The 27,795-nt window shown below is 56.3% G+C and overlaps 1 protein-coding gene across 2 annotated transcripts; it reads right to left on the reverse strand.

The window, feature by feature from the left end:
* Positions 1 to 2,228: 2,228 nt before the first annotated feature.
* On the reverse strand, positions 2,229 to 27,285 carry SSH3 (slingshot protein phosphatase 3). Of its 2 annotated transcripts, none has more exons than XM_039518007.1 (14): positions 27,145 to 27,285; positions 24,311 to 24,348; positions 23,194 to 23,359; positions 21,358 to 21,476; positions 20,900 to 20,971; positions 19,380 to 19,445; positions 15,817 to 16,011; positions 15,390 to 15,483; positions 15,042 to 15,170; positions 14,640 to 14,686; positions 14,046 to 14,192; positions 5,141 to 5,341; positions 4,464 to 4,917; positions 2,229 to 3,422 (listed from the first exon to the last, which is right to left on the reverse strand). In XM_039518007.1, the coding sequence occupies exons 1-14, from the start codon at positions 27,208 to 27,210 to the stop codon at positions 2,868 to 2,870; spliced, it is 2,349 nt and encodes a 782-aa protein (XP_039373941.1). In that variant the 5' UTR covers positions 27,211 to 27,285; the 3' UTR covers positions 2,229 to 2,867. The 2 variants fall into 2 exon arrangements, with proteins under 2 accessions (XP_039373941.1, XP_039373940.1); XM_039518006.1 differs by having other exon boundaries at positions 5,141 to 5,344.
* Between the last annotated feature and the right edge of the window lie 510 nt (positions 27,286 to 27,795).

Genomic DNA, 27,795 nt, shown 5'->3' on the forward strand with positions numbered 1-27,795 from the left:
CAGGAGGCACAAGGCAGGGGCAGCGATCCGTGCCTGACTCTACTTCCCCAAAGGTATTTAGGTGCCTCCTCACTCCCAGCTGGGAAAATTCAATTTTCTGTTGAAAACCAGGCTTGGCAGAAAACTCCCAGCCAGCTGCAGAAACCCAAGCCAGACAGCTGGAGTCCCTGAGGGAGGCAGCTGCCTGCATCAGCCAGCCTGCCCAGGCCAAGGGGAAAGCCAATGGTGCCCGGCTTCCTGCTGGGACAGAGTGAGGATTTCCTGCAGTGACTTTATGAATGGGTTGCCTGACAGTGACTGGGGTGGAGCAGGAGCCACGAGGGGTTCATGTCACGTAACCAGGCCAGGCTAGATTGCAGGGTCGTTAAGGCCTGGCTGAAAGTGACCCCTATCCACGGAGGGTCTAGAAAGACAACGGGGACCCCCAGGGCTGCACGACTGCCATCTAACAATGGAGAAGACGTGAACTCAGAATGGCTCTGCATGGCAATGGCACTGGGACCCGCTGACCTGTTGGAGACTCAGCAGCTCTCATGTGGGCCTCACAAACACACAGAGGGAGAGAGCTAACCATGGATTCCACAGCAGGCAGGCTGGGTGGAGCACCAGCTTGGCCAGGATGGATGATGTCTTAACCTTTGGCCCTGTTTCTCTCCTCAGGACTCCCTGCACCATGTGCCAGCAGGCTAATGAACCCTGCTCTGGTTGGAAAAGGCAGCCTGGTATCCCTGCAGACACTGGCTGTGGTGCCTAGGGCCCTGGAGAGGATGAATATCTCTGACCAGACATCTGGCTCAGTTGGACTTGCGGGGCAGAGCTCAGGCTCAAAGCAGGAGGGCTGGAGTCCAGCGGCTCTGTCTCGGGGGCATTGAGGCCGTGTGGCCAGCCCTGGAGGAACAGTGAGCCCCCTCGGGGGACTGGCACACTGAAGGGGGTCCTCTGGGACAGTTTAAAAGCTGGGGTATAGTACAGAACTTATAGATCCACTCCTGCCCAGTGACTCTGATTTCAGCTCAATTCATTGCCCTGTGGGATGTTTCTGTGCTGAGTCATAGCCTGGGAGGCACCAGAGGGTTTGGGGGGGGGGGGCAGGGGCAGGGACACAAATCACCACGTGCTCCCATTTCTGATAATGAGACTGGCCTGAATGGCAGAGGGGTGAGCTATTAGGGCCAGATGCTCCAGTGATGGACACGGAGCCTGGTGGTGGATGGGAGAGGCATCAGGGGATTGAGACTGGACTGATAGACAGGGGATGTTCAAACCTCCTCAGGCCATGACTCAGCTCATCCATTCCTGTGCCTGGGATAGGGCTTTAAGCCACCTTTGTGCTCCCTCCGTCGGTGGCCAGGTGGCTTTGGGGCTGCTCTAAGTTACGCTCTGCTCCCCGTAGGAAGCAGAGCTCAGTTGAGGTGCTGTGCACTCTGGCCACACCCCCTGGGCTGTGGGGCTAAGCAGACACTGATACCAACCAGGGAGGGCCAGTTCTCAGTGGGGCAGGCATAATTCATTAATGCACCCAGCTCCCACCATGGCATTGCTCACCCAGCAATAGTGCTGCCCCACAGAGACCTCAACAGACAGAACCTCCCTGGGCCAAACTGCACTTTCCTCGCCCCAAAGCAAGATCTGGGCTGTGTTCATACCCCGGGCCCACTGATGCGGGTGGAGACTTGCTGCAAGCTGGCAGAGATCTCCCTGGCAAAGACCAAGGAGGGGTTAGCCATTGTGCTTCCATTGTGGGGCAGAGGGAAGGATGTGGGGCTGCACTGGGAAGTGTCCCCTTCATGCTGCATTTCCTGGGCTTGAGCCGATTCAGTCTGGAGCAGGATAGGGCTAATGGTCAGAGCACATGAGTCAGGAGCCTTTGTTCTCACCCCAGCCACGTCAGGTGGGCAAGGCTTTCCTGCCCTCAGTTTCCCTCTTTGGAGCCAGCACCCATGTGTGTAAATTGCTTTAAGTTCAATCTGAGGAGGAGTCCAAGAGCCCCTGTCCCCTGGGGGTAGGGTGGGAATCAACTGGCAGGGACAGGGGAACCACCAGTGCCCCTGATCTGTGGGGCATCAGGGATCACGGATCACAGAGCTGTTGAGCCAGCACCTTTCCCTGGTTCTCCCCTGGGTGGCTGGGGACCCCACCTCACAGGGCTTTGGCCTGGGTGACTGCTCCTTGCTTCCTGTCCCATCCTTAGGCAGTAGGGGGCACAGGAGCCCGTGTCCCCCATGGGCAGGGGGACCCCAGGGAAGGGAGCCCAGAGCCAACTGCAAAGTGAATTAACTCTTTATTTACAGGCAGAGTGAGGCTGGCACAGAGAGATATGGCATGGTGTCTATGTGTGCAGTGCTGGGGAAGGGGAGGAGGGGTTCACCCCCTCTCTCCTCAGTCACAGTGATGGGGTTGGCATCCTTTGATGCAACTGACTAAAGCAGTGCTCAATGGCACAAAAGCAAAGGGCTAGTGGGGAGGGACAACAGACGGCATCATGCCCCCCTATCCTCCCCGAGTAACACCTGCTCAGCTGCAGGGCAGGAGCCTCAAGGCAGCATGGGGCTGTGCAGTGTGAGGGGCAGACAGAGCAATCCCCACGGGAGCATGGGGATCTGCAGATCTGCAGGGGGAGAGGGGGAGATGCATACTTGGGGAAGGGACTTTTCCCACCATAGAGTCCATCCCTTCCATTGGCCCCACCCCCAGCAGCACTCAGGCCCCGCCCCCCAAAGGTGATCTGCACTGATGCCCCCAGTATCAAATGCCCTGCCCCCAGACATTGGCACAGGGCAGCTGCTGGGCCCCAGCACCATCCATTGCAGTATCCTGGGCTATGGGGGCAGAGCCACAGTCAGAGGCGGGGCTACGGGGGTGGAGTCTCACCCCGAGCCTGGCTCTAGGTCCACGCTGGCCTGCCGCACCATCCTCCTGGGTCGTGATAGGGGGAGGGTGCGTCCTCCAGGCTGGGGCTCCTGTGGTGGGGGTGGGGGGCTAGCAGGCTCCTCCCTGGGGGGTCTTTCCTGGCCAGCTGCCTCCAGCCGCTCCTCGAACTCTCTGGTGCGGCTGAGCACCAGGGCAGCATCCATGAGCTGGGCCACGGAGTAGCGGTGCTCCATGGCACGAGCCCGGCGTTGAGACGGGGCCCTGGGGCTGGGGCCCTCCACGTGCTTCACAGCCTTATGCACCTTGCCCGGCGCCGGGTGGTAGGAGATTTGCTTGCACGGCTGGGCATGGCTTCGGGGGACCTGGCGGCTGCGCTGCTGGCCCCGTCGTTTGCCTGTCTTGTCTGTTGGGACCCGCAGTGGGTGCTGCTCGGCCTTGGAGTCTAGCACTGCTGCCCCCGGCTCCTCCTGGTCCTGTGGGGGTGATGGTGAGGCTGCAGGTTCCGGGGGGGGGCACTCCACAGGTGACTCGCGCCCTGAGGCAGCAAACACCTGCAGGAAAGAGAAGAGGAGGTGATCAGAGAATAGGCTTGCTCAGGGCAATGATAGACTCAGGCTCTCTCTCTGCTTGGCCCCAATCCCTCCCCTCCTGCACCGCATGTGGGCCCCACCTCCAGCTGCATACAGGGCTGTCCTTACCCATACGCAAAGTACGCAGCTGCGCAGGGCACCAGGAAATTTGGGGCATAAAATTTCCTGGTGTCCTGCGCAGCTGCCTGCTGCCCCAGCCCCACCTCTTCTCACCCCTGCTCCACCTCAGCCCTGCCCCCTCCCCTCAGGACTGCAGAAGCAGTCAGGCTCCCTGCACTCACCGGTAAGTAGAGCGATCCAGCCCCAGCCACACCACCGGCGAGTGCTGGGGGGTGGTTCCCCCTGACCATAGGCACTGATTCCGTGGGTGCTCCGGGGCTGGAGTGCCCATGGAAAAAAATTGGTGGGTGCTCAGCACCCACCGGCAGCTCCCTGTGGCCCTGCCCCTCTGCTCCAACTCACCTCCGCGAGCCTGCCACCGCTTCCTGCTTCTCCTCCCTCCCAGTGCTTGCACCACGACACAGCTGATTCACGGGGCAGGGAGGGAAGGAGGAGGAGGGGGAACACAGTGTGCTGGAGGAAGAGGCGGAGTTGGGGCGGGGATTTGGGGAAGGGATCCAATAGGGACAGGGAGGGGGCGGAGTTAGGGCAGGGACTTTGGGGATGTGGTTGGGATGGGGCAGGGATGGGGTGGAGTTGGGGCAGGGAAAGGGGCGGGGGGGAGCACGGGCACCTACCAGCGCCAAGAAAGTTGACACCTATGCCCCTGACTCCTTATCCTGGGAACCAGGGGAGCAGAGCAGGCTGGGCTGGGTCACTCCACTTCCTGCAGGAAGTGGCCAGCTCCCTCCCTCATGGGACTGGGCCTCACACAGCACCCCCACATAGAGCACCAAAATAGCTTGGAACGGCCCTGGCTGCATAACACCTTCCCACACCCCTGTATCCCACCAGCTGGGGCTTCCTCCCGCCCCCATGATGCCCCCTGGCTGTGCCACTTACCTCCCCCTCGGCAGCACCCCCCAGCGGGGTAGGGGCATCAGGGCTGTCCATCTCGCTGATGCTCCTCATCACGGCATAGAGGTTGATGCGCCGGTCGCGCGGTGTCCTGGGTGTCTCTGGCACCTGCAGCACAGCCAGGTGCCCCCGGACCTCCTCAGCCCCTGAGTCGTCTGAGCCCCCCGGCTCCTCTGCCTCCTGCACCCAGATCTGGGGCCCTTTGCCCCTTGCTGGGTCCTGGGCTGGCTCCTCGGGGGGCTCCCGCAGGGGCCGGAAACAATACTGGGGCGTCGTGACTGGCTCCTCCTCCTGCCGCCCTGGCTCCTCCTCTGAACTCAGTATCTCCTGGCACAGGCCCCCCTCACTTTCCGATTGGTCACTGCCAGTGTCACTCCCGTTCACCGTGTCCTCCCATTGGCTGTCTCCTGCCTTCTGCTCCCACAGGCTGCTGTGCCGGCTGTGCAGAGACACACTGAGCTGAACATGAGGCACTGGGGTTGTCACAACCACCCCTGCTCGGGAAGGTGGGGCTGGGCAATGCAGGCTCCTCCCCCACCTGGATGTCACAGTGCCCTGTGCTGGGAAAGGCTGGGCAGTCTCCTCCCCCTCCCTGATGTCACAAAACCCCTGCTGGGGGGCAAAGCTAGGCAGTGAAAGCTTCTCCCCCTCCTTGCAGTTACCTGGCGTCCAAGATGCCCTGGTAGAACTCCAGCTGCCTCATGAAGCTGGGGTTGGGGTGCACGATGGGGCGCCGCTCCTGCACGTGCCGGTAGGCCCGCTCCAGCTCCCAGCCGTACTCCTTCATGGCATAGGCAATCACCGTGGAGGCCGAGCGGCTTACGCCCATCTTGCAGTGCACCAACACCCGCGAGTTCTGGGCCCTGCTGGGGGATACGGGCTGGTGAGGCAGGCACAAGGGGCTCAATGCACCGTCTTCACCTCCCCTTCCCCAGCTGTCTGCAGACAACTCCAGAAGGGCGCTCACAGCAGTGAGCCCAAGATCACAGCACAGGCTGTGGTATAATCCAGGAAAGCTAAGTACCGGCCAAGATTCACCTACAGAGCAGCTGCTTTACCTTGGAAGTGGATAAATCCATTAGTAGTATCACTCGGACATGTGAGTGCTGGGGAGAATTTGTCTCCTGGTGTGGAAGACTGCCCAAAAGCACATCCCTGGGGGACTGCGACCTGGAGACCCTTTGGTGCCAACTGGCAGAGGGCATAAGTGGGCACAGGGTTTTACAGGTATCTCCTGGGTTTAACATCTACATAATAGTGCACCGAACGGAGGCACGTGAGGCTTCTACCAACAGCCAGTAATGTGCTGGTTGCCCTAATCACGGTGAGATGTGTGGATGTATCTATTGAACACTGCATTCTTAAGGCAGAATCATAGAATATTAGGGCTGGAAGAGACCTCAGGAGGTCCAATCCCCTGCACAAAGCAGGACCAACACCAGCTAAATCATCCCAGCCAGGGCTTTGTCAAGCCAGGCCCTAAAAATCTCTAAGGATGGGGATTCCACCACCTCCCTAGGTAACCCATTTCAGTGCTTCACCACCCTCCTAGTGAAATAGTGTTTTCTAATATCCAACCTAGACCTCCCCCACTGCAACTCGAGACCATTGCTTCTTGTTCTGTCAGGTATGTAAGTTATGAAGGGAAGGAACAGGTTCTGTTAGGCAGGAACAGCAAATGCTTATCTCTCCCTGGCTGACCATTGTGTCGTGTGTGGCTTCCAATATAAATCAATCTGCATACAGAGCCACCAGCTACTCAAGACCATGAGGGCGACAAGGCGACAAGAGCTCACAATGTCTACAGGAAGGAACACCCGGCAGGAGGGCGGCCAGGTTCTGACTAAGATCAACGAATTAGTCTAGTATATGGGGAGAATGCAGAGAGACATCTATATTCCTTCACCTAGGGGACAAGCTGTGAGACAGCTTGTCTTATGGAGGGCGACAGCTGGCCTGGTTAATAGCTGAGAGAATGACTCTGGGTGAGCTAAGCCTCTTTGAGACAGGACAGTGTAAGCTCTAGAAGGCGGGTTATAACTTTGTTTAGAAGTAACCAGCTGCTTCTAGAGCTTCTAAGTACTTGCTGTTATTTCAGTCTCTTTTCTTTGATAAATAACCTTATCCTTGTTTTCCCTATAAATGTATCACAATACAGTGAGCTGAGATGTAAGTGGGAAGCTGAGGGGCATGGTCCCAAACGAACAATGGAGTGGTACATACTGCGAGTGTCCAGTGGAGCAGGGGCTGGATGCTCCAGGGGGACACTCGGGGGTTGGAGCGTGCCTGTCGCTCATTTGCAGAGGGATAGTGGTGTCAGCGCAGGCTGAGAGGGGGGCGATTGTGTTGCCGGTGGAGTCAGGGAGCTGATCTCTGGCAGGCACAGACAAGGCTCTTTCGTGCTAAGGACAGCAGTAGTTAGGTGCTGCACAATCCTGGGTACTGCCGGGAAGCATCCCGGGGACATCGGACACTATCCATACCGGGGCTTCAGAACAGACAAACCAGCAATATAGGAGATATTCAGACCTGTTTGACCTGGATCCCTATGGCAACAAACTTTGCCCTGACAGCAAAAAAGCATGGGCCACCATTCGCGAGCTGACCCCCATGGACTACAACCAAAGTGCAGTGCCGCAGTCACACGGCGACACATTGCAACCCATAAACCCGCCCACGCAGCCACGTGCCAAACAGAACAAGTCAAGCAGGAGACAGCAAAGTCCGCAATGAGCAGCTCTGACACCAGGAGCTGACATGGCCACAAAAACGCTGGATTCTGGGAGATCGAATGAACTCTTAGCCCTGTCTTGCCGCACCACCCCTTCTTCCTGAGCCTCCGTTCTTGCACTACCTCTTCCTCCCAAGACCCCATCCTCTATCGTTCACCCTTATAGCTGGTAAAAACTGATGGGGCCATGGCTCCCTTGCCCCCTGTTTTCCAGCACACCTGCTTCAGGGAGGGAGCACAGAAGTGCCTGCTTGACTTCTTTGATTCCTGCAAGGACGTACCCAGGCTGTGGAGACAGGCCCAAGTGGTTGCACTACTCAAACCACATAAAGACCTTAAACTCTGTAACATTACCATTCAATAGCCTTATTCTGCTTACCCTACAACAGGGGTGGGCAAACTATGGCCCACGGGCTGAATCCAGCCCGCCAGCCGTTTTAAGCCAGCCCTCGAGCTCCTGCTGGGGAGCGGGGTCTGGGGCTTGCCCCGTTCTGGCTGAGGAGCAGGGTTGGGGGCTGCTCCATGCGGATCCTGGAAGCAGCAGCATGGGCCCCCTCCAGTGCTCCAATGGGAGCTGCAGGAGCAATTCCTGCGGATGGGGCAACATGCAGAACTGCCTGGCCGCACCTCTGTGTAGGAGCCGGAGATAGGACATGCCGCTGCTTCTGGGAGCCACTTGAGGTAAGCACTGGCCGGAGCCTGCACTCCTGCCTTTCCCCACGCCCCAATCCCTTGCCCCAGCCCGGATCCCTCTCCCACCCTCCGATCCCCTGGGTCCCAGCCCAGAGCACCCTCCTGCACCCCAAACCCTTCATCCCCAGCCCCACCCCAGAGCCCGCACCCCCAGCCAGAGTCCTCACCCCCCCAGCACCCACTCCCCTGCACCCTGAACTCCTCATTTCTGGCCCCACCCCTAAGCCCACACCCCCAACCAGAGCCCTCACATCCTCCCACACCCCAACCCCAATTTTGTGAGCATTCATGGCTCGCCATACAATTTCTATTCCCAGATGTGGCCTTCAGGCCAAAAAATTTGCCCACTCCCGCCCTACAAGCTATATGAACAGAGGCTAGCAGATGGAATAGCGACAGCAGTAGAAGGCCATTTGACTGATGACAATGCCCAGGACCTCCTTGCCTGTGGCCAAGTTGTAAACCTAACTCAATACATCGAAGATGGCTTTGAAGCCTGTAAAATTACAGAAGTTGTGCTGTTGACCTGTCGGTTGCTTATAACCCTGTGAACTATCATGTGCTTCTACTGAAGTTGCAAGGCGGCCCAAGTCATCTCCCTGCTCAAAAAATGACCTTTTTTGTTGTGATGGATGGTCAGAAAAGTCGATGTCGTACTAAATGGAACGGCTTGCCCCAAGGTTTCGTGGCATCACCCTTTCTGGTTTATGTCTACACAAATGACCAACTTGAATTCCCGATGTGTGAAGTTTCATTTAGGCAGATGATCTTTGCGTCACTACCCAATTGGAAAGATTGGAGGACATTCTAACTGGCTCTTTGAGTGTACTTGGAGAATACTATCACGCATGGATCCTGAATGCCAGCCCTAGCAAGACACCATCTTACACCTTCCACCTGAAACACTGTCAGGCCAAGCATAGAATCATAGACTCATAGAATCATAGACTATCAGGGTTGGAAGGGACCTCAGGAGGTCATCTAGTCCAACCCCCTGCTCAAAGCAGGACCAATTCCCAACTAAATCATCCCAGTCAGGGCTTTGTCAAGCCTGACCTTAAAAACCTCTAAGGAAGGAGATTCCACCACCTCCCTAGGTAACCCATTCCAGTGCTTCACCACTCTCTGAGTGAAAAAGGGTTTCCTAATATCCAACCTAAACCTTCCCCACTGCAACTTGAGACCATTACTCCTTGTTCTGTCATCAGGTACCACTGAGAACAGTCTAGATCCATCCTCTTTGGAACCCCCTTTCAGGTAGTTGAAAGCAGCTATCAAATCCCCCCTCATTCTTCTCTTCCCAGTACCCTCAGCCTCTCCTCATAAGGCATGTGCTCCAGCCCCCTAATCATTTTTGTTGCCCTCCGCTGGACTCTTTCCAATTTTTCCACATCCTTCTTGTAGTGTGGGGCCCAAAACTGGACATAGTACTCCAGATGAGGCCTCACCAATGTCGAATAGAGGGGAATGATCACGTCCCTCGATCTGCTGGCAATGCCCCTACTTACACAGCCCAAAATGCCGTTAGCCTTCTTGGCAACAAGGGCACACTGTTGACTCATATCCAGCTTCTCGTCCACTGTAACCCCTAGGTCCTTTTCTGCAGAACTGCTTCCTAGCCATTCGGTCCCTAGTCTGTAACAGTGAATGGGATTCTTCCGTCCTAAGAGTAGGACTCTGCACTTGTCCTTGTTGAACCTCATCAGGTTTCTTTTGGCCCAGTCCTCTAATTTATCTAGGTCCCTCTGTATTCTATCCCTACCCTCCAGCATATCTACCACTCTTTGCAGTTTAGTGTCATCTGCAAACTTGCTGAGAGTGCAGTCCACGCCATCCTCCAGATCATTAATGAAGATATTGAACAAAACCGGCCCCAGGACCGACCCTCGGGGCACTCCGCTTGAAACCGGCTGCCAACTAGACATGGAGCCGTTGATCACTACCCGTTGAGCCCGACGATCTAGCCAGCTTTCTATCCACCTTATAGTCCATTCATCCAGCCCATACTTCTTTAACTTGCTGGCAAGAATACTGTGGGAAACCGTATCAAAAGCTTTGCTAAAGTCAAGGAATAACACATCCACTGCTTTCCCCTCATCCACAGCTTTCCCCTCATCCACAGACCCAGTTATCTCCTCATAGAAGGCAATTAGGTTAGTCAGGCATGACTTGCCCTTGGTGAATCCATGCTGACTGTTCCTGATCACTTTCCTCTCCTCTAGGTGCTTCAGAATTGATTCCTTGAGGACCTGCTCCATGATTTTTCCAGGGACTGTGGTGAGGCTGACTGGCCTGTAGTTCCCTGGATCCTCCTCCTTCCCTTTTTTAAAGATGGGCACTACATTAGCCTTTTTCCAGTCATCCGGGACCTCCCCCGTTCGCCACGAGTTTTCAAAGATAATGGCCAATGGCTGTGCAATCACATCCTCCAACTCCTTGAGCACCCTCAGATGCAGTGCATCCGGCCCCATGGACTTGTGCTCGTCCAGTTTTTCTAAATAGTCCCGAACCACTTCTTTCTCCACAGAGGGCTGGTCACCTTCTCCCCATACTGTACTGCCCAGTGCAGCAGACTGGAAGCTGACCTTGTTTGTGAAGACAGAGGCAAAAAAATCATTGAGTACATTAGCTTTTTCCACATCCTCTGTCACTAGGTTGCCTCCCTCATTCAGTAAGGGGCCCACACTTTCCTTGACTTTCTTCTTGTTACTAACATACCTGAAGAAACCCTTCTTGTTTCTCTTAACATCTCTTGCTAGCTGCAACTCCAAGTGTGATTTGGCCTTCCTGATTTCACTCCTGCATGCCTGAGCAATATTTTTATACTCCTCCCTGGTCATTTGTCCAATCTTCCACTTCTTGTAAGCTTTTTTTTGTGTTTAAGATCAGCAAGGATTTCACTGTTAAGCCAAGCTGGTCGCCTGCCATATTTACTATTCTTCCTACACATCGGGATGGTTTTTTCCTGCAACCTCAATAAGGATTCTTTAAAATACAGCCAGCTCTCCTGGACTCCTTTCCCCCTCATGTTATTTTCCCAGGGGATCCTGCCCATCAGCTCCCCGAGGGAGTCAAAGTCTGCTTTTCTGAAGTCCACGGTCTGTATTCTGCTGCTCTCCTTTCTTCCTTGTGTCAGGATCCTGAACTTGACCATCTCATAGTCACTGCCTCCCAGGTTCCCATCCACTTTTGCTTCCTCTACTAACTCTTCTTTGTTTGTGAGCAGCAGGTCAAGAAGAGCTCTGCCCCTAGTTGGTTCCTCCAGCACTTGGACCAGGAAATTGTCCCCTACACTTTCCAAAAACTTCCTGGATTGTCTGTGCACCGCTGTATTGCTCTCCCAGCAGATATGAGGGTGATTAAAGTCTCCCATGAGAACCAGGCCCTGCGATCTAGTAACTTCTGCTAGTTGCCAGAAGAAAGCCTCGTCCACCTCATCCCCCTGGTCTGGTGGTCTATAGCAGACTCCCACCATGACATCACCCTTGTTGCTTACACTTCTAAACTTAATGCAAAGACTCTCAGGTTTTTCTGCAGTTTCATACTGGAGCTCTGAGCAGTCATACTGCTCTCTTACATACACTGCAACTCCCTCATCTTTTCTGCCCTGCCTGTCCTTCCTGAACAGTTTGTATCCATCCATGACAGCACTCCAGTCATGTGAGTTATCCCACCAAGTCTCTTATTCCAATCACATCATAGTTCCTTGACTGTGCCAGGACTTCCAGTTCTCTCTGCTTGTTTCCCAGGCTTCTTGCATTTGTGTAGAGGCACTTAAGTTAACTCGCTGATTGTCCCGCTTTCTCGGTCTGAGACAGGAGTCCTCACCTCTTGCGCTCTCCTGCTTGTGCTTCCTCCTGGTATCCCATTTCCCTACTTACCTTTGGTCTCCTTCTAAGCAAAACTATTGTGGGCTGGTATAATCCTGGAGCTCTATGAATATCCAGTGTACCTAAGGGTCACATTAGACAGAACATTGGCACTCAAAGAGCACATCAAGAAGCTGAAAAAGAAAGTGAACTGCAGGAATTGCGTACTTCAAAAACTGGGCTACATAAAAGGGGAGCTGACCCCAAAACACACCAGCTAACCCGTCTTGCCCTAGCTCCAGAGTACTGTGCCCTGTATGGTCCAGCATGAGTTATGCACACAAAATTGTTACTGAACTCAATCAATCCTGCAGGATCATCACAGGCACTTTTAAACTGTAGCTATACTGCCTTGCAGGGACTGTGCCACCGTCAGTGAGGTAGAAAGGAGAGACCAAAACAGCTGCAGGATCCCAGATACCCACTGCATGGACACATTCCACCATCCAGGAGGCTAAAGTCCCAAAAGAGCTTTGTCTCTGAAAATCCCTTACCCCAAATACCTCTGTGGCAAGCTCCAGAGTAACAAAGAAGCAGGAGAACTTGGAAAATGATTCCTTCAGAGCCACTCCCTCCAGGCACGACCTTGAATGAAAACTCTGCATTGTGGCTTCCCAGGGGCAGTGCAACACCTCCAAATTTGAACAGTCTCTTGGGGAACCCCCTTTGTGGTGCCAGGCGCCCAAGTGGTCTCCTTCTTCCTGCACAGGGCAGGCCACGTGGCCTCCTGGGCCTGTACCTCTGGGGCTCCAGCCCTCTTGCTTTACACCGGGAGCTCTGTTCAGTGAGGCCAGCTGAGAGAGACTCCTGGTAGAGACTTGTCCCCTCTTCAGGGATTAATGCACCTCACCCAGCATTTGCAGTGACACCAAACAGCGTGGGCAGAACAGTCAGGTTTCTTAGGGCTGGTCTACACTACGGGGGAAAATCGATCTAAGATACGCAACTTCAGCTACGTGAATAATGTAGCTGAAGTCGAAGTATCTTATATCGAATTACCTACCATCCTCACGGCGTGGGATCGATGTCTGCGGCTCCCCATGTCGACTCCGCTACCGCCGTTCGGGTTGGTGGAGTTCCGGATTCGACAGGAGCGCGTTTGGGGATCGATATACCGCGTCTAGATGAGACGCGATATATCGATCCCCGAGAAATTGATTGCTACCCGCCGATACGGCGGGTAGTGAAGACATACCCTTAGTCAGCTGCGACCCAGCCGAGGAAGGCCTGAGGTTGGCGCAGAGAAAAGAAGGCTGAAAGCTGATCTACTGTGGTCAGCCCGGATCCCAGCCAAGCTGTGGCATCTCGCGAACTTCACTTTCAGGCTCGCTGTCTCTCTCTGACTTCTTTCCTTAGTCAGTTCCCAGGTGAGAGCTCCAAGCTTCTTCCAGCAGCCACCCACACCCCTCCCCCACCTCCCAGTCCTTTGTTCTGGAGATGGGCTCTGCTCAGCTTCCCTCCTTGTCCTGGTGAGTGCGCTTTCCACTGTCTTCTCAGATGTTCTGCCAGTCCTTTTTAACAACTCATTCGGTCCGCTCTGACAGCTAGGCCATACCAACGAAAACACACACACACACACACACACACACACACACCCTATGTCTCAGCCTTCCCTGAGAGCAAACTTAGTCCTTTCCCCCCCACCACCAGGTTGCCATGCAAGGTATAGGGGAAACTGAGGCACGCATAGGCTCGTAAAAATACTACAGAAAATTCCCGCTCTGTTACACACAGATGTACTCTAAATCAAGTGAGAGCCGAGTGGCAGAGACAGGTGACAATTCGATCAAGTGGAAGCTGAGGAATGGCCCAGATGTGAATGTGGAGAGCCTAGGCAAACACCTCAGTGCTGCCCGCATCAACATCAGTCCTCCTGAAAAACTATTTGAGATAAAAGACACCCCCCGGTCATGGCTGTGGTTTTGGAGTGATAAGCTATGATGATTATCTCAGAGATGCCCTCCACGCTCCCTTTTCCAGTGCCCACAAGTGATGCAGGTTACATGTGATCCTTCCCATGCATGTCTTTGGACATGTCTTCCCCACACTCACTCCTTTTGTAATACACTCTGCAAGAGGCAGCTTATGTCGCCACCTAGAGGCTGCAGCCCACAGTGCAGCCACAGAGAGGACAAAGGACCAATTGCCACCTCGGGATCTCATTTAGCTTCAGTGACAGAGGCTGGGGTGTGTGGAGCTGATGCGGGACAGGAGGAGTGATTCGCTCGGTTATCAGCACATGTGTGATTCCTTCGCCCCAAGCCTCCCGCTTACCGGACAGCCGAGATGAAGTGATATGTCTCCTTCCAGTAGGGCAGCAGCTGGGAGGCCTCTTCGTCATAGAGCCGCACATTCAGGTAGGTGAAATGCGCTGGGAAGAAATTGTCTATTTCCCGGGTCACGTTGAGGATGTGGCTGATTCTGATACAGAGGAGGAGTCAGGGAGGTGCTGGGGGCTCCCCAGTACTACCACACCCCGAAACACCCTACTTCCAATGCCCATCCCAGCAGGTAGCCTTGGAGACAAGCTGCCCTGCCCCCACTAGGAGCACCAAGCAGGGTGGTGAGGCAGTGCAGAAGGCAGGATTCAAACTCAGCTCAGACAGCCCCTTGCAGCCTGGAGAACAATAGGTAGGCAGGGACAGGGTCGCTCCAAGACGCCCATCCCCCAGCACTTGGGCTCCCATGTTTCAGTATGCACCCTGGTCAGGATGGCTGCAGGGACAGACCCTGCCCTAGAAGCAGCAGCAGACTCACTAATCTCTCTACACCACCTGGCCACTGCAGGGCGATGGAAAGTTGCCCTGGGTCAACACAGGCCAGGTGGGGAATCTTCCCCTGTCCCTTCCCCAGGGCCGGAGCACACACCTGTTGCGCTGCAGCTCCTCCAGGTTGGCTGCGTTCCACTCGGAGCCCTAGAGACAGGCAGAGAGGGGGACAGCAGGGTGAATGGACGAATGGGGAAATCCAGGGCAGCGACTGCAGCCGCTCCCTTAGCGCCGTCTCAAGGAAAGTCCTACCCCCAGGGAGTTGCGTCCAGCCCTGAGTAACTGCAAGAGCGCCCCCTGCTGAGAGAGGATGGGACTGGAGTAGCTAGGAGCTCCCCCAACAACCAGTGCTTCTGCCCCACTTCCCACAGTGCCCCCTGCTGGGAGAGGCCAGAACTGGAGTAGCTCTCCCCACAGCCTGCACTTCTGCTCCACTCCCTGCAGTGGCCCCTGCTGGAAGAGGCCAGGACAGAGCTTTCCCCAGCCCCTGGCAGCTCCTCACTAGGTACAGGTGGTCAAAGATCTTGGAGGGACGGTCCATTTGAGCCATGATGAGTAGCATCTCGTTATCAATGAACTCCTTGTACTCCTTCAGGCTGCAGCTAGTGCGGTGCTCCAGCTCTGTGCGGATCTGCAAGGGGAACAGACTATCAGAGGGAAGATCCCACTCTGGCCCCGGGGGGGAGGCGGCGAGGTTGGCTGGTTACTCCCACTTCCCCCTAATGCATACATCCTGCCCCTTTTTCCCTCCCGTCCCCCCCAGCCAATCGCTTCCCAGGCCGCCTTTACCCACAAATGCATGCCCATCCCCATCTTCCACCCCGACCTGCCTCCTCCCCATGCACCCCACCTCCTTGGAGGTGATGCTCTCCAGATCAGCCGTGGCCATCAGCTCACGCAGTTTGGCCCGGATCTTCCGCTCCATAAGTTCACGCTCCGTTGGCCTGGGGCACAGAGAAAGGTGGGGTGTCAAAGCCCACAGGGCTCCCAGATTCTGCCCTCAGACCCTGCCCCACTGTTAGGGTTTGGCTTAGATCCAACCAATTTGTAGGCTCTAGGGAGGATTCAAACCTGGTGCTCAGCCAGTCAGCATCTAGCATTTGAGGCTCTTACATGGAGCCCTGCCCCATCCAGATCCCCACTTGCTGCTGAGGTGGGGGCTGCCCCAGGGGGAGAGGTACATGTGTGGCTTGCTGAATGAAGCTGGTGGGGGAGCCCCCTGCCCCCCCCCCACTGTGCTGATCCTCCCCCTCCCCCCCTCTCGGCCTGGTACTGACCGGTCAGAGAAGAGGGCAGGGGAGTCGGGTCGCACGGACTCCAGGTCAGACATGGCCAGCCACTCGTTGATGCAGCTCTGCTCTGAGGCTATGGCACGCTGGTACCACTCAGCCCAGCCCAGCGCGCTGCCCCCAGGGAAGTGGTTGTTTTGGACGGCTTCATTGCACGCCTTGTGCAGCACCTGCAGCACCGACCTGGGGGAGGGGAGCAGACAGGCAGATGGACGTCAGATTGGAGAGACAACAAGCATAAGGCACAGACCTCTGCCCACAGGGACTGGCGGGGGAAGGTGTCTTCCCATATGGGACCCCACCCACTCCCCTGCTGCTTGGCTAGTGCCTGGGAGCAGGGCATCTGCACTACAACTACTTTACTGTAACAGCCCCTGTGTGATAAATGAGCGCGGAGGGAGCTCCCTTTTGTGGACACCCAGCCAACCAGTTAGCTACAAAATCCCTGTTAGTAGTTATTCTCTACTTGCTTTACCTGTAAAGGGTTAATAAGCCCACAGGTAAAAGGAAGGGAGTGGGCACCTGACCAAAAGGGCCAATGGGAGGGCTAGAACTTTTTAAAATTGGAAAAAATCTTCCCTTTGTCTGTCTGTTGTGGTTCTCTGGGAAAGAACAGAGACACAGAGCAGCAATGCTGTATGCAGATTTAATACCAGGTATGAAAAAGGATCAAATCATATCTCAACCCATACCTGGCACGGGGAAAAATTAGTGGGTGTTCTGCACACACCAGCAGCCAAGCTCCCTGCCCTGCCCCACCTTGCCTCCTCCCCTGAGCAAGCTCTGGGAGGGAGAGGGGAGGAGGCAGGGAAGAGATGGGGCTGGGGCGGGGATTTGGGGAAGGGGCAGGGACTTTGGGGAAGGGGTTGGAATGGGGAGGTGCCGGGTGGGGGGTCGAGCACCCACTGGCACCATTAGAAGTCAGCCCCTATGCCTCAACCCTACTTATCCGAAACCCCAAATATGTAAGTAATCAGGGAATGTCTAGGAAGACGCGATTAGGGTTATTTCTTTTATTTCTTCTTGGCTTGTGGACTGCTCTGTGCTAACCCCAGATGCTTTTGTTTGCTTGTAACCTTTAAGTTGAACCTCAAGACAGCTATCCTGATGCTTAATTTTTGTAACAGTTTCTTTCAAGGTTTAGCAAAAAGCCTAAATTCCAAATGTATTTCCTTTCTTTTTGGGTTTAATAAAATTGACCTTTTTTAAGAACAGGACTGGGTTTTTGTGTCCCTAAGAGGTTTGTGCGTGTTGTTTAATTAGCTGGTAGCAACAGCTGATCTCCTTTGTTTTCTTTCTCAGCTCTTCCCCGGGGGGGTGGAGGGGGGTGTGAGAGAGAGAGAGAGAGCTTGAGGGTATCCCACAGGAAGGAATTCCCAAGTGAGCCTTCCTGAGTCCCAAGGGTTTTTTTTGCAGTTGGGTGGTTACAGCATCTACTCATCCAAGGTCAGAGTGAAACTGTTTAACTGTTTGGGAGTTTAATACCAGCCTGGAGTGGCCAGTATTATTTTTTAGAATCCTTGCGGGCTCCCACCTTCTGTACTTGAAGTGCCAGAGTGGGGAATCAGCCTTGACAACCTATTCCATAGACTGCAGGGCTTTGGAGCAGGGATACACACGGGGGGAGGGGGGAGGAAGGGAGGAGAGATCCCTACAGCTGTCCCACTGCCTCCCATGGCCACTGCACCTCCCCTCAGGGCAATCCCCACAAATATCCCTCCACCTCCCATGGCCACTGTGACGTTGCAGTCTATATGGTTTTGTAAAAATATGCTAATGAGTGAATATAATGCAACTGGAATATGCTTCATGCAAAAGGTCTCTTGTAAGGTATCATTACAAAGCTTATAATCTACTGAGTGTGATCATCCTATTTGTATAAATGTACCACTCTTGTATCTGATGACTGTTTTACCTGTAAGTCTTCCTGTATACGTGTGTGCTGGCAAGTGGGTAATGAAGTCTTGCAGTGACATGTGATCATGTCACCTGAACTGGAATCCATCTTTAACCTGGTGTCTTTCCATTGAGAAGGAGGGGGTGGGAACCCAGAGAGGGACAAAGGATTCCCGCCTTATGCAAAAGATATATAAATGGGTGGAACAGAACAAGGGAAGGAGCCATCATGAAGAATCCCCTAGCTACCACCTGAGCTGGGACAAGAGCTGTACCAGGGGAAAGAATTGTGCCCAGGCCTGGAAGGTGTCCAGTCTGAAAAAAAAACTTACTGAAGCATCTCTGAGGGTGAGATTATCTGTATTCAGTTTGATTAGACACAGATTTGCACATTTCATTTTATTTTGCTTGGTGACTTACTTTGTTCTGTCTGTTACTACTTGGAACCACTTAAATCCTACTTTCTGTATTTAATAAAATCACTTTTTACTTATTAATTAACTCAGAGTATGTATTAATACCTGGGGGAGCAAACAACTGAGCATCTCTCTCTATCAGTGTTATAGAGGGTGAACAATTTATGAGTTTACCCTGTATAAGCTTTATACAGGGTAAAACGGATTTATTTGGGTTTAGACCCCATTGGGAGTTGGGCATCTGAGTGTTTAAAGACAGGAACACTTCTGTTAGCTGCTTTCAGGTAAACCTGCAGCTTTGGGGCAAGTGATTCAGACCCTGGGTCTTTGTTAGAGCAGACAGGAGTGTCTGGCTCAGCAAGACAGGGGTGCTGGAGTCCTGAGCTGGCAGGGAAAGCAGGGTAGAAGTAGTCTGGGCACATCAGGTGGCAGCTCCCAGGGGGGTTCTGTGATCCAACCCGTCACAGCCACCATACCTCCACCCCAGGGCAATCCCTTCAGATATCCCTCCTCCTCCCGTGGCCACCATACCTCCACCCCAGGGCAATCCCTTCAGATATCCCTCCTCCTCCCGTGGCCACCATACCTCCACCCCAGGGCAATCCCTTCAGATATCCCTCCTCCTCCCGTGGCCACCATTCCTCCACCCCAGGGCAATCCCTTCAGATATCCTTTCTCCTCCCATGGCCACCATACCTCCACCCCAGGGCAATCCCTTCAGATATCCCTCCTCCTCCCATGGCCACCATACCTCCACCCCAGGGCAATCCCTTCAGATATCCCTCCTCCTCCCGTGGCCACCATTCCTCCACCCCAGGGCAATCCCTTCAGATATCCCTCCTCCTCCCATGGCCACCATACCTCCACCCCAGGGCAATCCCTTCAGATATCCCTCCTCCTCCCATGGCCACCATACCTCCACCCCAGGGCAATCCCCGTAGATATCCCTCCACCCCAGTGGCCATGACAGCTCCCTCAAAGGAAACCCCAGAGGTATCCCTCTATTTTCTGCAGCCATGACACCTCCTACCTGGGGTTATCTCCACAGATATCCCCTGCTTTCCAAGTCTGATGGGGGGGAACAAATGGAAAGCTCACAGTCCAGCCCAAATCTCATCTCTCCAACTCTGTCTCTAAACCCTTGTTCTAGTGGATCCCAGCCATAGTGATAGTCCATCCCCTGCATAATCCCACAGCTCCCACCAGCTGCACTTGACGGGCAGTATGCGGGTCACTCACCACATGGTCTGCACAGAGATAGGTTTGAAGATGCGTGTCTGCCCCCAGGACATCACACTGAAGCCCCTAGAGACACAGAGAGGAAGGCAGAGATTTCACAGGGGGTTTGGGCAGGGAGAAGGGGCTGGATGCAGGAGGGGAGGAAGACATTCACCCTTAACACACAGAGCTGGACTGAGAAGCTCTGTGAATGCTCAGTGCCAGCTAGGGTGACCAGACAGCAAATGTGAAAAATCAGGATGGGGGTGGGGAATAATAGGAGCCTATATAAGAAAAAGACCCAAAAATTGGGACTGTCCCTATAAAATCGGGACATCTGGTCACCCTAGTGCCAGCCCAACAGCTCCCTGCAAGTCAGATCACATGCATGAGCAGAGGTGGGGTGGGTTTCAGCATCTGGGATCTGAGAGTCAAGCTGGGCTTTCTCTGCTCCATACAGCAGCACTGCATCCTTGATCCACATGAGCCATTTGCAGGGGGAGGAGAGTGTCCTGGTATTCTCCCAACCTCCAGCCACAAACCAAGCCCTGCCCATTTAAGAAGCCCCTCCCAACACAGACTCTCAGCTTCCATTAGAAAAACTGATGTCTGGGCCTTGCAGTGCTTCATACAGCCACCAGAGGTCGCAATGTGCACTAAAGAGCTCCAAATTGTGTGAGGACCCTAGTAAACAAAGGAGTCAAAGCTGGAGGACAGAAGGCTGTAGCTTTTTCCTTTAATAAATGCCTCCTGTTCAAGGAGGTCTGTGAGGCTAGTGGGTAGAGCAGTAGCCTAGGACTCAAAACACCTGGGTTTCTACTTCCGGCTTGGCTATTGGCCTGCTGGGTGATCTTGGACAAGTCACTTCCCCACTCTGTGCCTCAGTTTCCTCATCTGTAAAATGGTGCTAATGATCCTGACTTTCTTTGTATAGTGCTTTGAGATTTACTGATGAAAATCCCTAGATAGGAGCCAAATGTTGTTGTTATTCCTCAGATCACCACAGAGACATCTGTCTGAGTATGCAGGCAGCTCAGAGCAACAGCTGGGAGAGGTACAAATGTGTATCAATTTGTGATGTTGACTCTGAAACCTAAGGATAGTCCATTAAAGTTTCCTACATTAGGAAACATTTTGGTAAAATTTCTCATTGCTGACTAGGCTGGCAATGGCTGGTTAAGATGCAGCTGCTGCTGCAGTACACATGGGACCCTGAGCACCTTGCTGGGGGACATGGCTGGTGCTGCTGCTGTGGAAGCTGGCATGTCTGTCGGAGCCCCACGACTCTGTTCGGAGAGAGGAGGGGAGCTGTGTGCCAGGCAGCAGTTCAGGCAATGAATCTAGAGCCTGTACTACCATCTCCGCCCAGCAGAGGGCAGGACAGGCTGTTGCTGGGGGCACTGTGTGTGGCATGTGGGGGGTGAAACGCAGTCCGGATTGGACGCAAGGCAGAATTTCCCTCTCCCCCCCATCCCATCCCATCCCATCCCCGCACAGGAGATCTCCCCATGGGGGCAGCACAGACAGCTGAGGTCTCTTACCCATCCCCATCGAGGAAGACCTGGGTGTCGCTCCAGAGGGGCAGCACCATCCCCAGGGTGCATCTGGTCGACCTAGGGGCAGAGAGAGAGAGGTCAGAGCGCACAGCATTTGGGGGGGGGTGAGTGTAGGGGTCCCCACTGGGGTGTGGGAGAGGTTCCAGACTTGGAACAAGGACCCCACAGACTCCAGCTCCCTGCTCCTGTCCAGGGTTCTGCTCTGATGCTGGGGGGCAGCCTAAGGGCAGAGCAAAGAGTTTGGCCACCCTGGTGCTGAGACTCAGGGTTCAGGTAGCTCCTCCCATGGGTTGTGGGGCATGAACCCCCCACTCCTCAGTCCTGCTCCCCACCACCTTAATTCCCCCCTCCTCTGTGCTCCCCCTCCCCTGCCTCACTCGCCAACACAACCCTTGCATCCCCCATCCCTCCCTGCTCCTCACTGCCCCCCACAATCTCCTCACCCCTCTTCAGGGAAGTCCACGCCCAGAAGCACTGTCTCGCTCTTGCCCTCCAGCTCCTCCGTCGACACGAGCAGCAGGTACCGGATCCGGTGAGGCCGGGCTGACTCCAGCCGCACGGCCTGGAAACAAAGCCAGAGGCAGACTGAGACCTGCCTCTCCATGTGACTTCCCAGTGCCCCTGATATGCCCCTGCCTCTGTATCACGGCGCCCTCTGCTGGGGAAGGCGGGGCTAGGCCGTGTAGGCTCCACCCCCTCCTTGGTGTCCCATTGCCCCCTGCTGGGGAGGACAGGGCTGGGCAGTGCTTCTCCCCCTTCCCAATTTCCCAGCGCCCTCACTGGGGAGGGCAGCGTGGACAGTGCAGACTCCTCCCCAATTTCCCAGCACCCCCTGCTGGAGAGGGAGGGGTTGGGCAGTGGTTTCCCAACTCGGTGTCAGGGCTCTGTCAGGGAGATGTTAAGAGATGAACCCTTGGTCTCTGTTCTGCTCTGGGGTGGTCAGTGCGCGACTGGGGCTCAGCGATCCACACACAGCTCTCAGGGATGGGGGACCCCTGGGGGCACAGGCAGCGTGACTCAGCCTTGCAAGCAAGGGAAGCTCTGAGCAACCCTGGGAAGCTCCCTGCAGAGTCCCCTGGGCTGGACTGTGCAGCTGGCTCTGGCTGCCAGCCCAGGAGGCGAGAGCAAGAGCCCTGCAGCCATAAATGGGGAACTGGCTGCTCAGAAATGAGATTCCACAGGCAGGGATCCCCTCCCCCAACAACCTCCATGCTGCACACAGACAGCACCTCATCTGCCCCTGCCCAGCCCCACCCTCTCCAGCAAGGGGCACTGAGACACCGGGGGGAGGAGCCTGCACTGGCCAGCCCCGCCCTCTCCAACCTGGCATGACATCCTGTACCCTGCCAGTGGGTGGAGCAGCCCACATGCTGGAGTGGTTAACAATTCTCCAATCAGGCTGGGCCAGTGCCAGGGATGGGGGGAGGGACCAGGCCTGGGATCACAAACAATGAATAATGCTCATGCAATGGATGGACTGCAACCCTGAGCCAGTCTGCCCGGGAGGGTGTCTGTGCGTGCAAGGCTGTGGGGAGTGGGATGGGGGGGAGGGGGCGCTGCAGGAACTGGGCAGGTGCAATCAGGATGGGGAGGGGCAGCTGGGAGCAGGGAAGGGATGGGGCAGTGAGTAACAGGGCTCAGGAGAGGGGCAGTAAGAGTGCAGGGAGACACAGGCATGGGGGGTGCAGTCTGCCCCTTCCCCTCCTCACCTACAGTATATATCCTGTTGTTGCTTCCCCCTTGAGCACCAAGATCAAACCTGCTAGGCTGTTCCAAGCTGTGCTCACCCACCCCACCCAGGGCACTGGCTGGGGACCTAGGCCCCGTGAATGGAGGCGCCAGGATGAGGTGAGGTGGGAGCAATGCATTGTGGGTACACCGAGATAGCTGCTCCAGAAGCACTGGAGCCTGGGGGGCTGGATCAGCCTATTGGGCTAATCTGGGGTAGGGGGTGATAGTGGGGAGATGCTGGACTAGATGGTCCCATAGAGCTGATCTGGGGCAGGGAGGGGAGGGGGAGATGATGGACTAGATGGACCCATGGGGCTGATCTGGGTAGGAGGATGCTGGACTGGATGGACCCATGAGGCTGATATGGGGCAGGCTGGCAGGGAGGGAGGTGAAGGGAAGGGTTGATCCTGAGCTGGATGAACCCAGTGGTTTGATGATCTGATGTGGCGACTGTCCGCATCACTCATCTCCGCTCCCGTCCCATTGTTTCAGCCCCCTGGTCTGTTCTCTCCTGGGAGCTACCTCGGGCCAGCTCTGCCCTGTCTCACCAGGCGGATGGCATCCTCTTGCCGCAGTAGCCCCATCATCAGCTGCAGGTGCTGCTCCTGCTGGCTTTGCATTTGGTCCGGAGAGGGCGGGGCTTCTTGCACCGTCTCCAGCTTCTCCTCTTCCGGCAAGAGTAGGGCAGCCCCTTTGACCATGACGAAGCTGTGGCTGGGGAGAGAGAGGGGGAGGGGACATAGATATGAGACAGAGGAACATCCTGCACCTACAAGGGAAGCTGGCCCTGGGGGAGGGGAGGGACCCACTCTGTCAAATTTGAGCACGCCAGCTTCCACTAAGAAAAAGAACTGAGTCGCTAACCCTTAGGGTTGTGAAGGCAACCTCCCACACGTGAGGCATCTGCCTGAGTCTGTGGGCAGGTGGCTCCTGCGCCTCAGCAGCTGCTCAGAGCTTTGCCACTAACAAGCCCCTGGACAATTTCAGAGCAGGTGATTAGATGCCCGCAGGGGGCAGAGGTAAAACTCTACAGGGGCAGGTTAGTTTCACCCTGGGGCTCTGAGCAGATGCAAAGGCTTGGGTGATTCATGGGGGCAGGATTCAAAAGTCAGCAGGGTGGAGAGGGATTGATAGGAGCACCCTCCTCCTCAGCAGCCCGGGTGCTTGGGGGCAGGGGCGGCTCTAGGAATTCGAACGCCCCAAGCACGCCGGTCCCGCAGCTCCGGGGGACCTCTTGCAGACGTGCCTGCGGAGGGTCCGCTGGTCCCGCGGCTCCGGTGGACCTCCTGCATGCATGACTGCGGAAGGTCCGCCGTAGCCACCTGCCGCCCTCCTGGCAAAATGCCGCCCCAAGTGCGCGCTTGGTGCGCTGGGGTCTGGAGCTGGCCCCGCTTGGGGGGCCAATATGGGGCAGAGTCCCTTCTCCTATCCAGCAGCTATAGGGCAGGACCTTCAAATGCAACAGGGAGGGCTCAGCATGGGAATCTCAGCACCGCTTCCTCCTTCCAAACAGCAGTGTGCACGGTCATTGTTCCTCCCTGGTGGGACCACCTTGCCTGCCTCCCATCTCCCGCCAGTGACTACGTAGCAGGTAGAGGGGGTCTGGGGTTGGGAACCAGCTCTCCTTTGGCTGGTGGGGGGGAGGTTATGGGGGTGGCACCTCACCGTCGCTGCAGCTGGCTCCTCCTGGAAACCTCTTCATCCTGCAAAAGAACCACAGACAGATAGATCAGCCCCAGGCTGGGCGCAGAACTTGCTCCCCTGCAGGGGGTGGGCATGTAGGCCATGACCCCATGGCACCCAGCTGGGGCCAGAGATGAGGATGTACCATCCCCCAAGCTCCAGCACAGGCAGGGCAGGTCCAGAGCAAGGAACGAGGATAGGGCAGCTCCTCTGGCCCTGTGGGATGTGAGCGGCACCTCAGGAGCCCCGGGAACAAGTTGGCACTGCAGGGCCCTGGGGAAATTCCTGAGGCAGTGCTGGGCAGCAACTAGTGCCTGCAGATGTCTGAATAGGAGCTGGCCCACTGATCACATTGCCAGGGGCCCGGTGGTGCTGAAGGGGTCTCACATTCTGCCAGCAGAGCTCTTAGTTCAGAGATGGTGGCCTTGTATTGTATCACCCTTAGTGACCCAGACCTAAAACCAAGAGTCAGGGGAGGATCACAGTCCCCATATCTCATTCTTGAATACTTTCCTTTAAACAACCAGAGAAATTCCCCAGCAAAAAAACTTTGTTAAGGATGTAAACAGAACAGCAGCATTGCCAGGCACCCGCGTGCGCTGGGAGTCTGGAACAGTGGCCTGGTTCACCCACCCTTACTGGCCATTTCTCCCTGGGGGGCGGGGGGTGTTTCAAGCCCCCCATGAGAGCAACAGAGCAAGGGGGACCAGGGATGCCTGGAAAGCCAATGAGGAAGGGCTCCTGGGAGCATGTAGGTGGGGAAGGGGCAGCCGGGGGGAGGAACTGCGGACAAAACAGAGATAGCAGCCTTAGCAGGGGGGAGCAGAGGAGAGAGGAGAACCCTGCCCTCAGTGAAGCGCCCCCTTGTGTCCAAGAAGTATCCTGCAGAAGGATTCCTGCTCAGCTCTGGCAGCCTGCAGGGGTCACCTGACTCCTGCCCCTCCCAGGAGCACGCACAGAGAGCTGAAGGGACAGCAGGAGAGTGTGGCTGATGTGACAGAGGAGCCAGGCTTGGTAGCAGGGTCAGGGACTCTTGCACCCTGGGCCCTCTACTCCAATGGTGCCTGAAGTTACTGTGGATCCCTGCAGCCTGCAAGGTACTCGCTCGAGGTCACAGTTGCTAGCACAGGAAGCTGGAGTTTCATGATGTTGGCTGGGGTTTGCCACCCACTGTCAGGCTGCAATGGGGAAATGGCCGCATTTGGGGCAGGCATCACCCCGACGCCTCCCACCTATTTAGAGCATCGACTGGGCCATGAGCCCTTTTGGGCACCATCCATGGCCTCAGGCTAGGTATCAGGACCTTTTTGTTCCCTCCTGGGAGCCGGAACGGGGCTCGCAGCCCAGTGACAATTTCCTCTGACATTTTTTAGTGTGGAAAATAATATTAACAGCATCCCGGCCCTTCCTGAGCGGCAGCTCCCATTAGAGCGCGTGCAACCAGATACGACGCTCACAAGCCCACGCAGCCAGGAGACTGCTGTACACGGGGAAACTGGGTGTGTGAATCCTGGCGCTAGTGCCCCTGGGCATGGATCCTGCTTCGGGGTGGGGGGGGTAGGGTGACCAGATATCCCGATTTTATAGGGATAGTCATGATTTTTTGGTCTTTTTCTTATATAGGCTCCTATTACCCCCCACCCCCTGTCCAGATTTTTCACATTTGCTGTCTGGTCACCCAGGGGGGCTGGGAGTATGAATCCTAGCGCTAGTGCCTGGGGTGTGTATCCCAGTGGAGGGTGACTCCTAGTGCTAATGCCCGGGGCATGGATCCTGCTGGGGGGAGGGGTCTGGAAGGTGAATCCTAGCACTAGTGCCTGGGGTGTGGATCCTGCTGGAGGGGCATTGGGGGGTGAACCCAGGCACTGGGGCCCCATATCCCACTGCACTCAGCGTGACTTTGCAAACTGCAAGACGATAACTGAAGGGGAAGCAGCCTCCTAAGGAAGTGTCCGTTTGTGAAACTTAATGACAAGTCAGTACCGGTGCCCAATAAACCACAGGGCAGCGCAGGCTGCGCAAGGGGAATTAGAGCCAGCCACAGACACTGGGCACCCATGTGTAATGGCAGCCCTCTTGATGTGCACTACAGCACCCCCTGCTGGAAGAGGCTGGGGCTGGAGTAGCTGGGAGCTCCCCCCTCACCAGTGCTCCCATCCCGCTCCCTGCAGGGAGAGGCTGGGGCTGGGGCTGGGGCAGCCGGGACACCCCCACAGCCAGTGCTCCCACCCCGCTCCCTGCAGCACCCCCTGCTGGGAGACGCTGGGGCTGGAATAGCTGGGAGCTCCCCCCACAGCCAGCCCCCCACCCTGCTTACCATAGCGCCCCCTGCTGGGAGAGGCTGGGGCTGGAATAGCTGGGAGCTGCCCCACAGCCAGTGCTCCCACCCCGCTCCCTGCAGCGCCCCCTGCTGGGAGAGGCTGGGGCTGGAATAGCTGGGAGCTGCCCCACAGCCAGTGCTCCCACCCCGCTCCCTGCAGCGCCCCCTGCTGGGAGAGGCTGGGGCTGGAGCAGCTGGGCACACCCCCACCGCCAGCGCTGCAGGGCACTAACCACTCTACAAGCTTCGTCCCCCGAGCCATGGAGCTCGGCAGGGAGCAGAGACAGCCCCAAAGCCGACGCAGGAACTAGCGCCGAGGCACGGAGAGGATGGGAAGGGAGAAGGGGGAGCCCAGCTGGGACAGGGGCTGGCCCGGGTGTGGGTCAGGGAAAGAGGAGCCCGGCTCGGGGAGTCCAGCTGGGGCCGGGCAGGGGTCCCGGCTGGGGCAGGAATGGGGCCGGGCAGGGGTCCCGGCTGGGGCGGGACAGGCACTCACCTTGCGGCCGGTGGGGGAGCCGTGGCCGCTACCGACTGGGGACCTGCGGACGGTGACCAGCGCCATGCGCCCCCCGGCCCCACCTGCCACAAACTTCGGGCGCCCCCGGCCGTCCGCCGCCGCCGCCGCCTGGACCAGGAAGAGCCGGGAGGCTGCAGCGCCAGGCGCCTCCCCTGAGGGCGGCCCTTAAAGGGGCAGCCCGGCCCCAGAGCTTCCACGGGAGACATTGGCTGCCAAGAAGGGGACGTAGGGTGAGCTGAGCCCCTGCTAGCGCTCTCCAGGGTGGTGCCCCTCAATCCCCACCGCAGCCGCTGATCTCCCAGTCCTGGGCTGCCCCCACAGCTCTGCCAGTGCGCCTGTGTCCTGTCCCACCGAGCCCTGCTCTCCCGGCCCTGGGCTGCCCCCCACAGCTCTACCAGTGCACCTCTGTCCTACCCCAGAGCCCCCTGCTATCCCAGCCCCACGCTCTGTTAATACACCTCAATCCCTAGTAGCGGCTGAACCGGCTATTCCTGTCCAGGCCTGCATGTCCCAGGAGCCCCACCAATCCCATTGCCTGGGAGCGCAGTGCTTTGGAATTTGAAGCTGGATGGGCAGGGGCAGCAGCTCTTTGTCCCAGTAGCATAACACCCTGTGCCCATCCAGGCAGCA

This window comes from Mauremys reevesii, unplaced genomic scaffold (assembly GCF_016161935.1).
Source record: "Mauremys reevesii isolate NIE-2019 unplaced genomic scaffold, ASM1616193v1 Contig2, whole genome shotgun sequence".
Classification (NCBI taxonomy): Eukaryota; Metazoa; Chordata; order Testudines; family Geoemydidae; genus Mauremys; species Mauremys reevesii.

Excerpts from the sequence above, each read along its gene's own strand:
- SSH3 (XM_039518006.1), bottom strand. The coding sequence starts at position 27,210 with ATGGCGCTGGTCACCGTCCGCAGGTCCCCAGTCGGTAGCGGCCACGGC. Across the intron at positions 15,171-15,389 it reads AGAGCATCACCTCCAAGGAG|ATCCGCACAGAGCTGGAGCA; the intron begins GTGGGGTGCATG and ends TTCCCCTTGCAG. Across the intron at positions 14,687-15,041 it reads TCTTTGACCACCTGTACCTA|GGCTCCGAGTGGAACGCAGC; the intron begins GTGAGGAGCTGC and ends GCCTGTCTCTAG.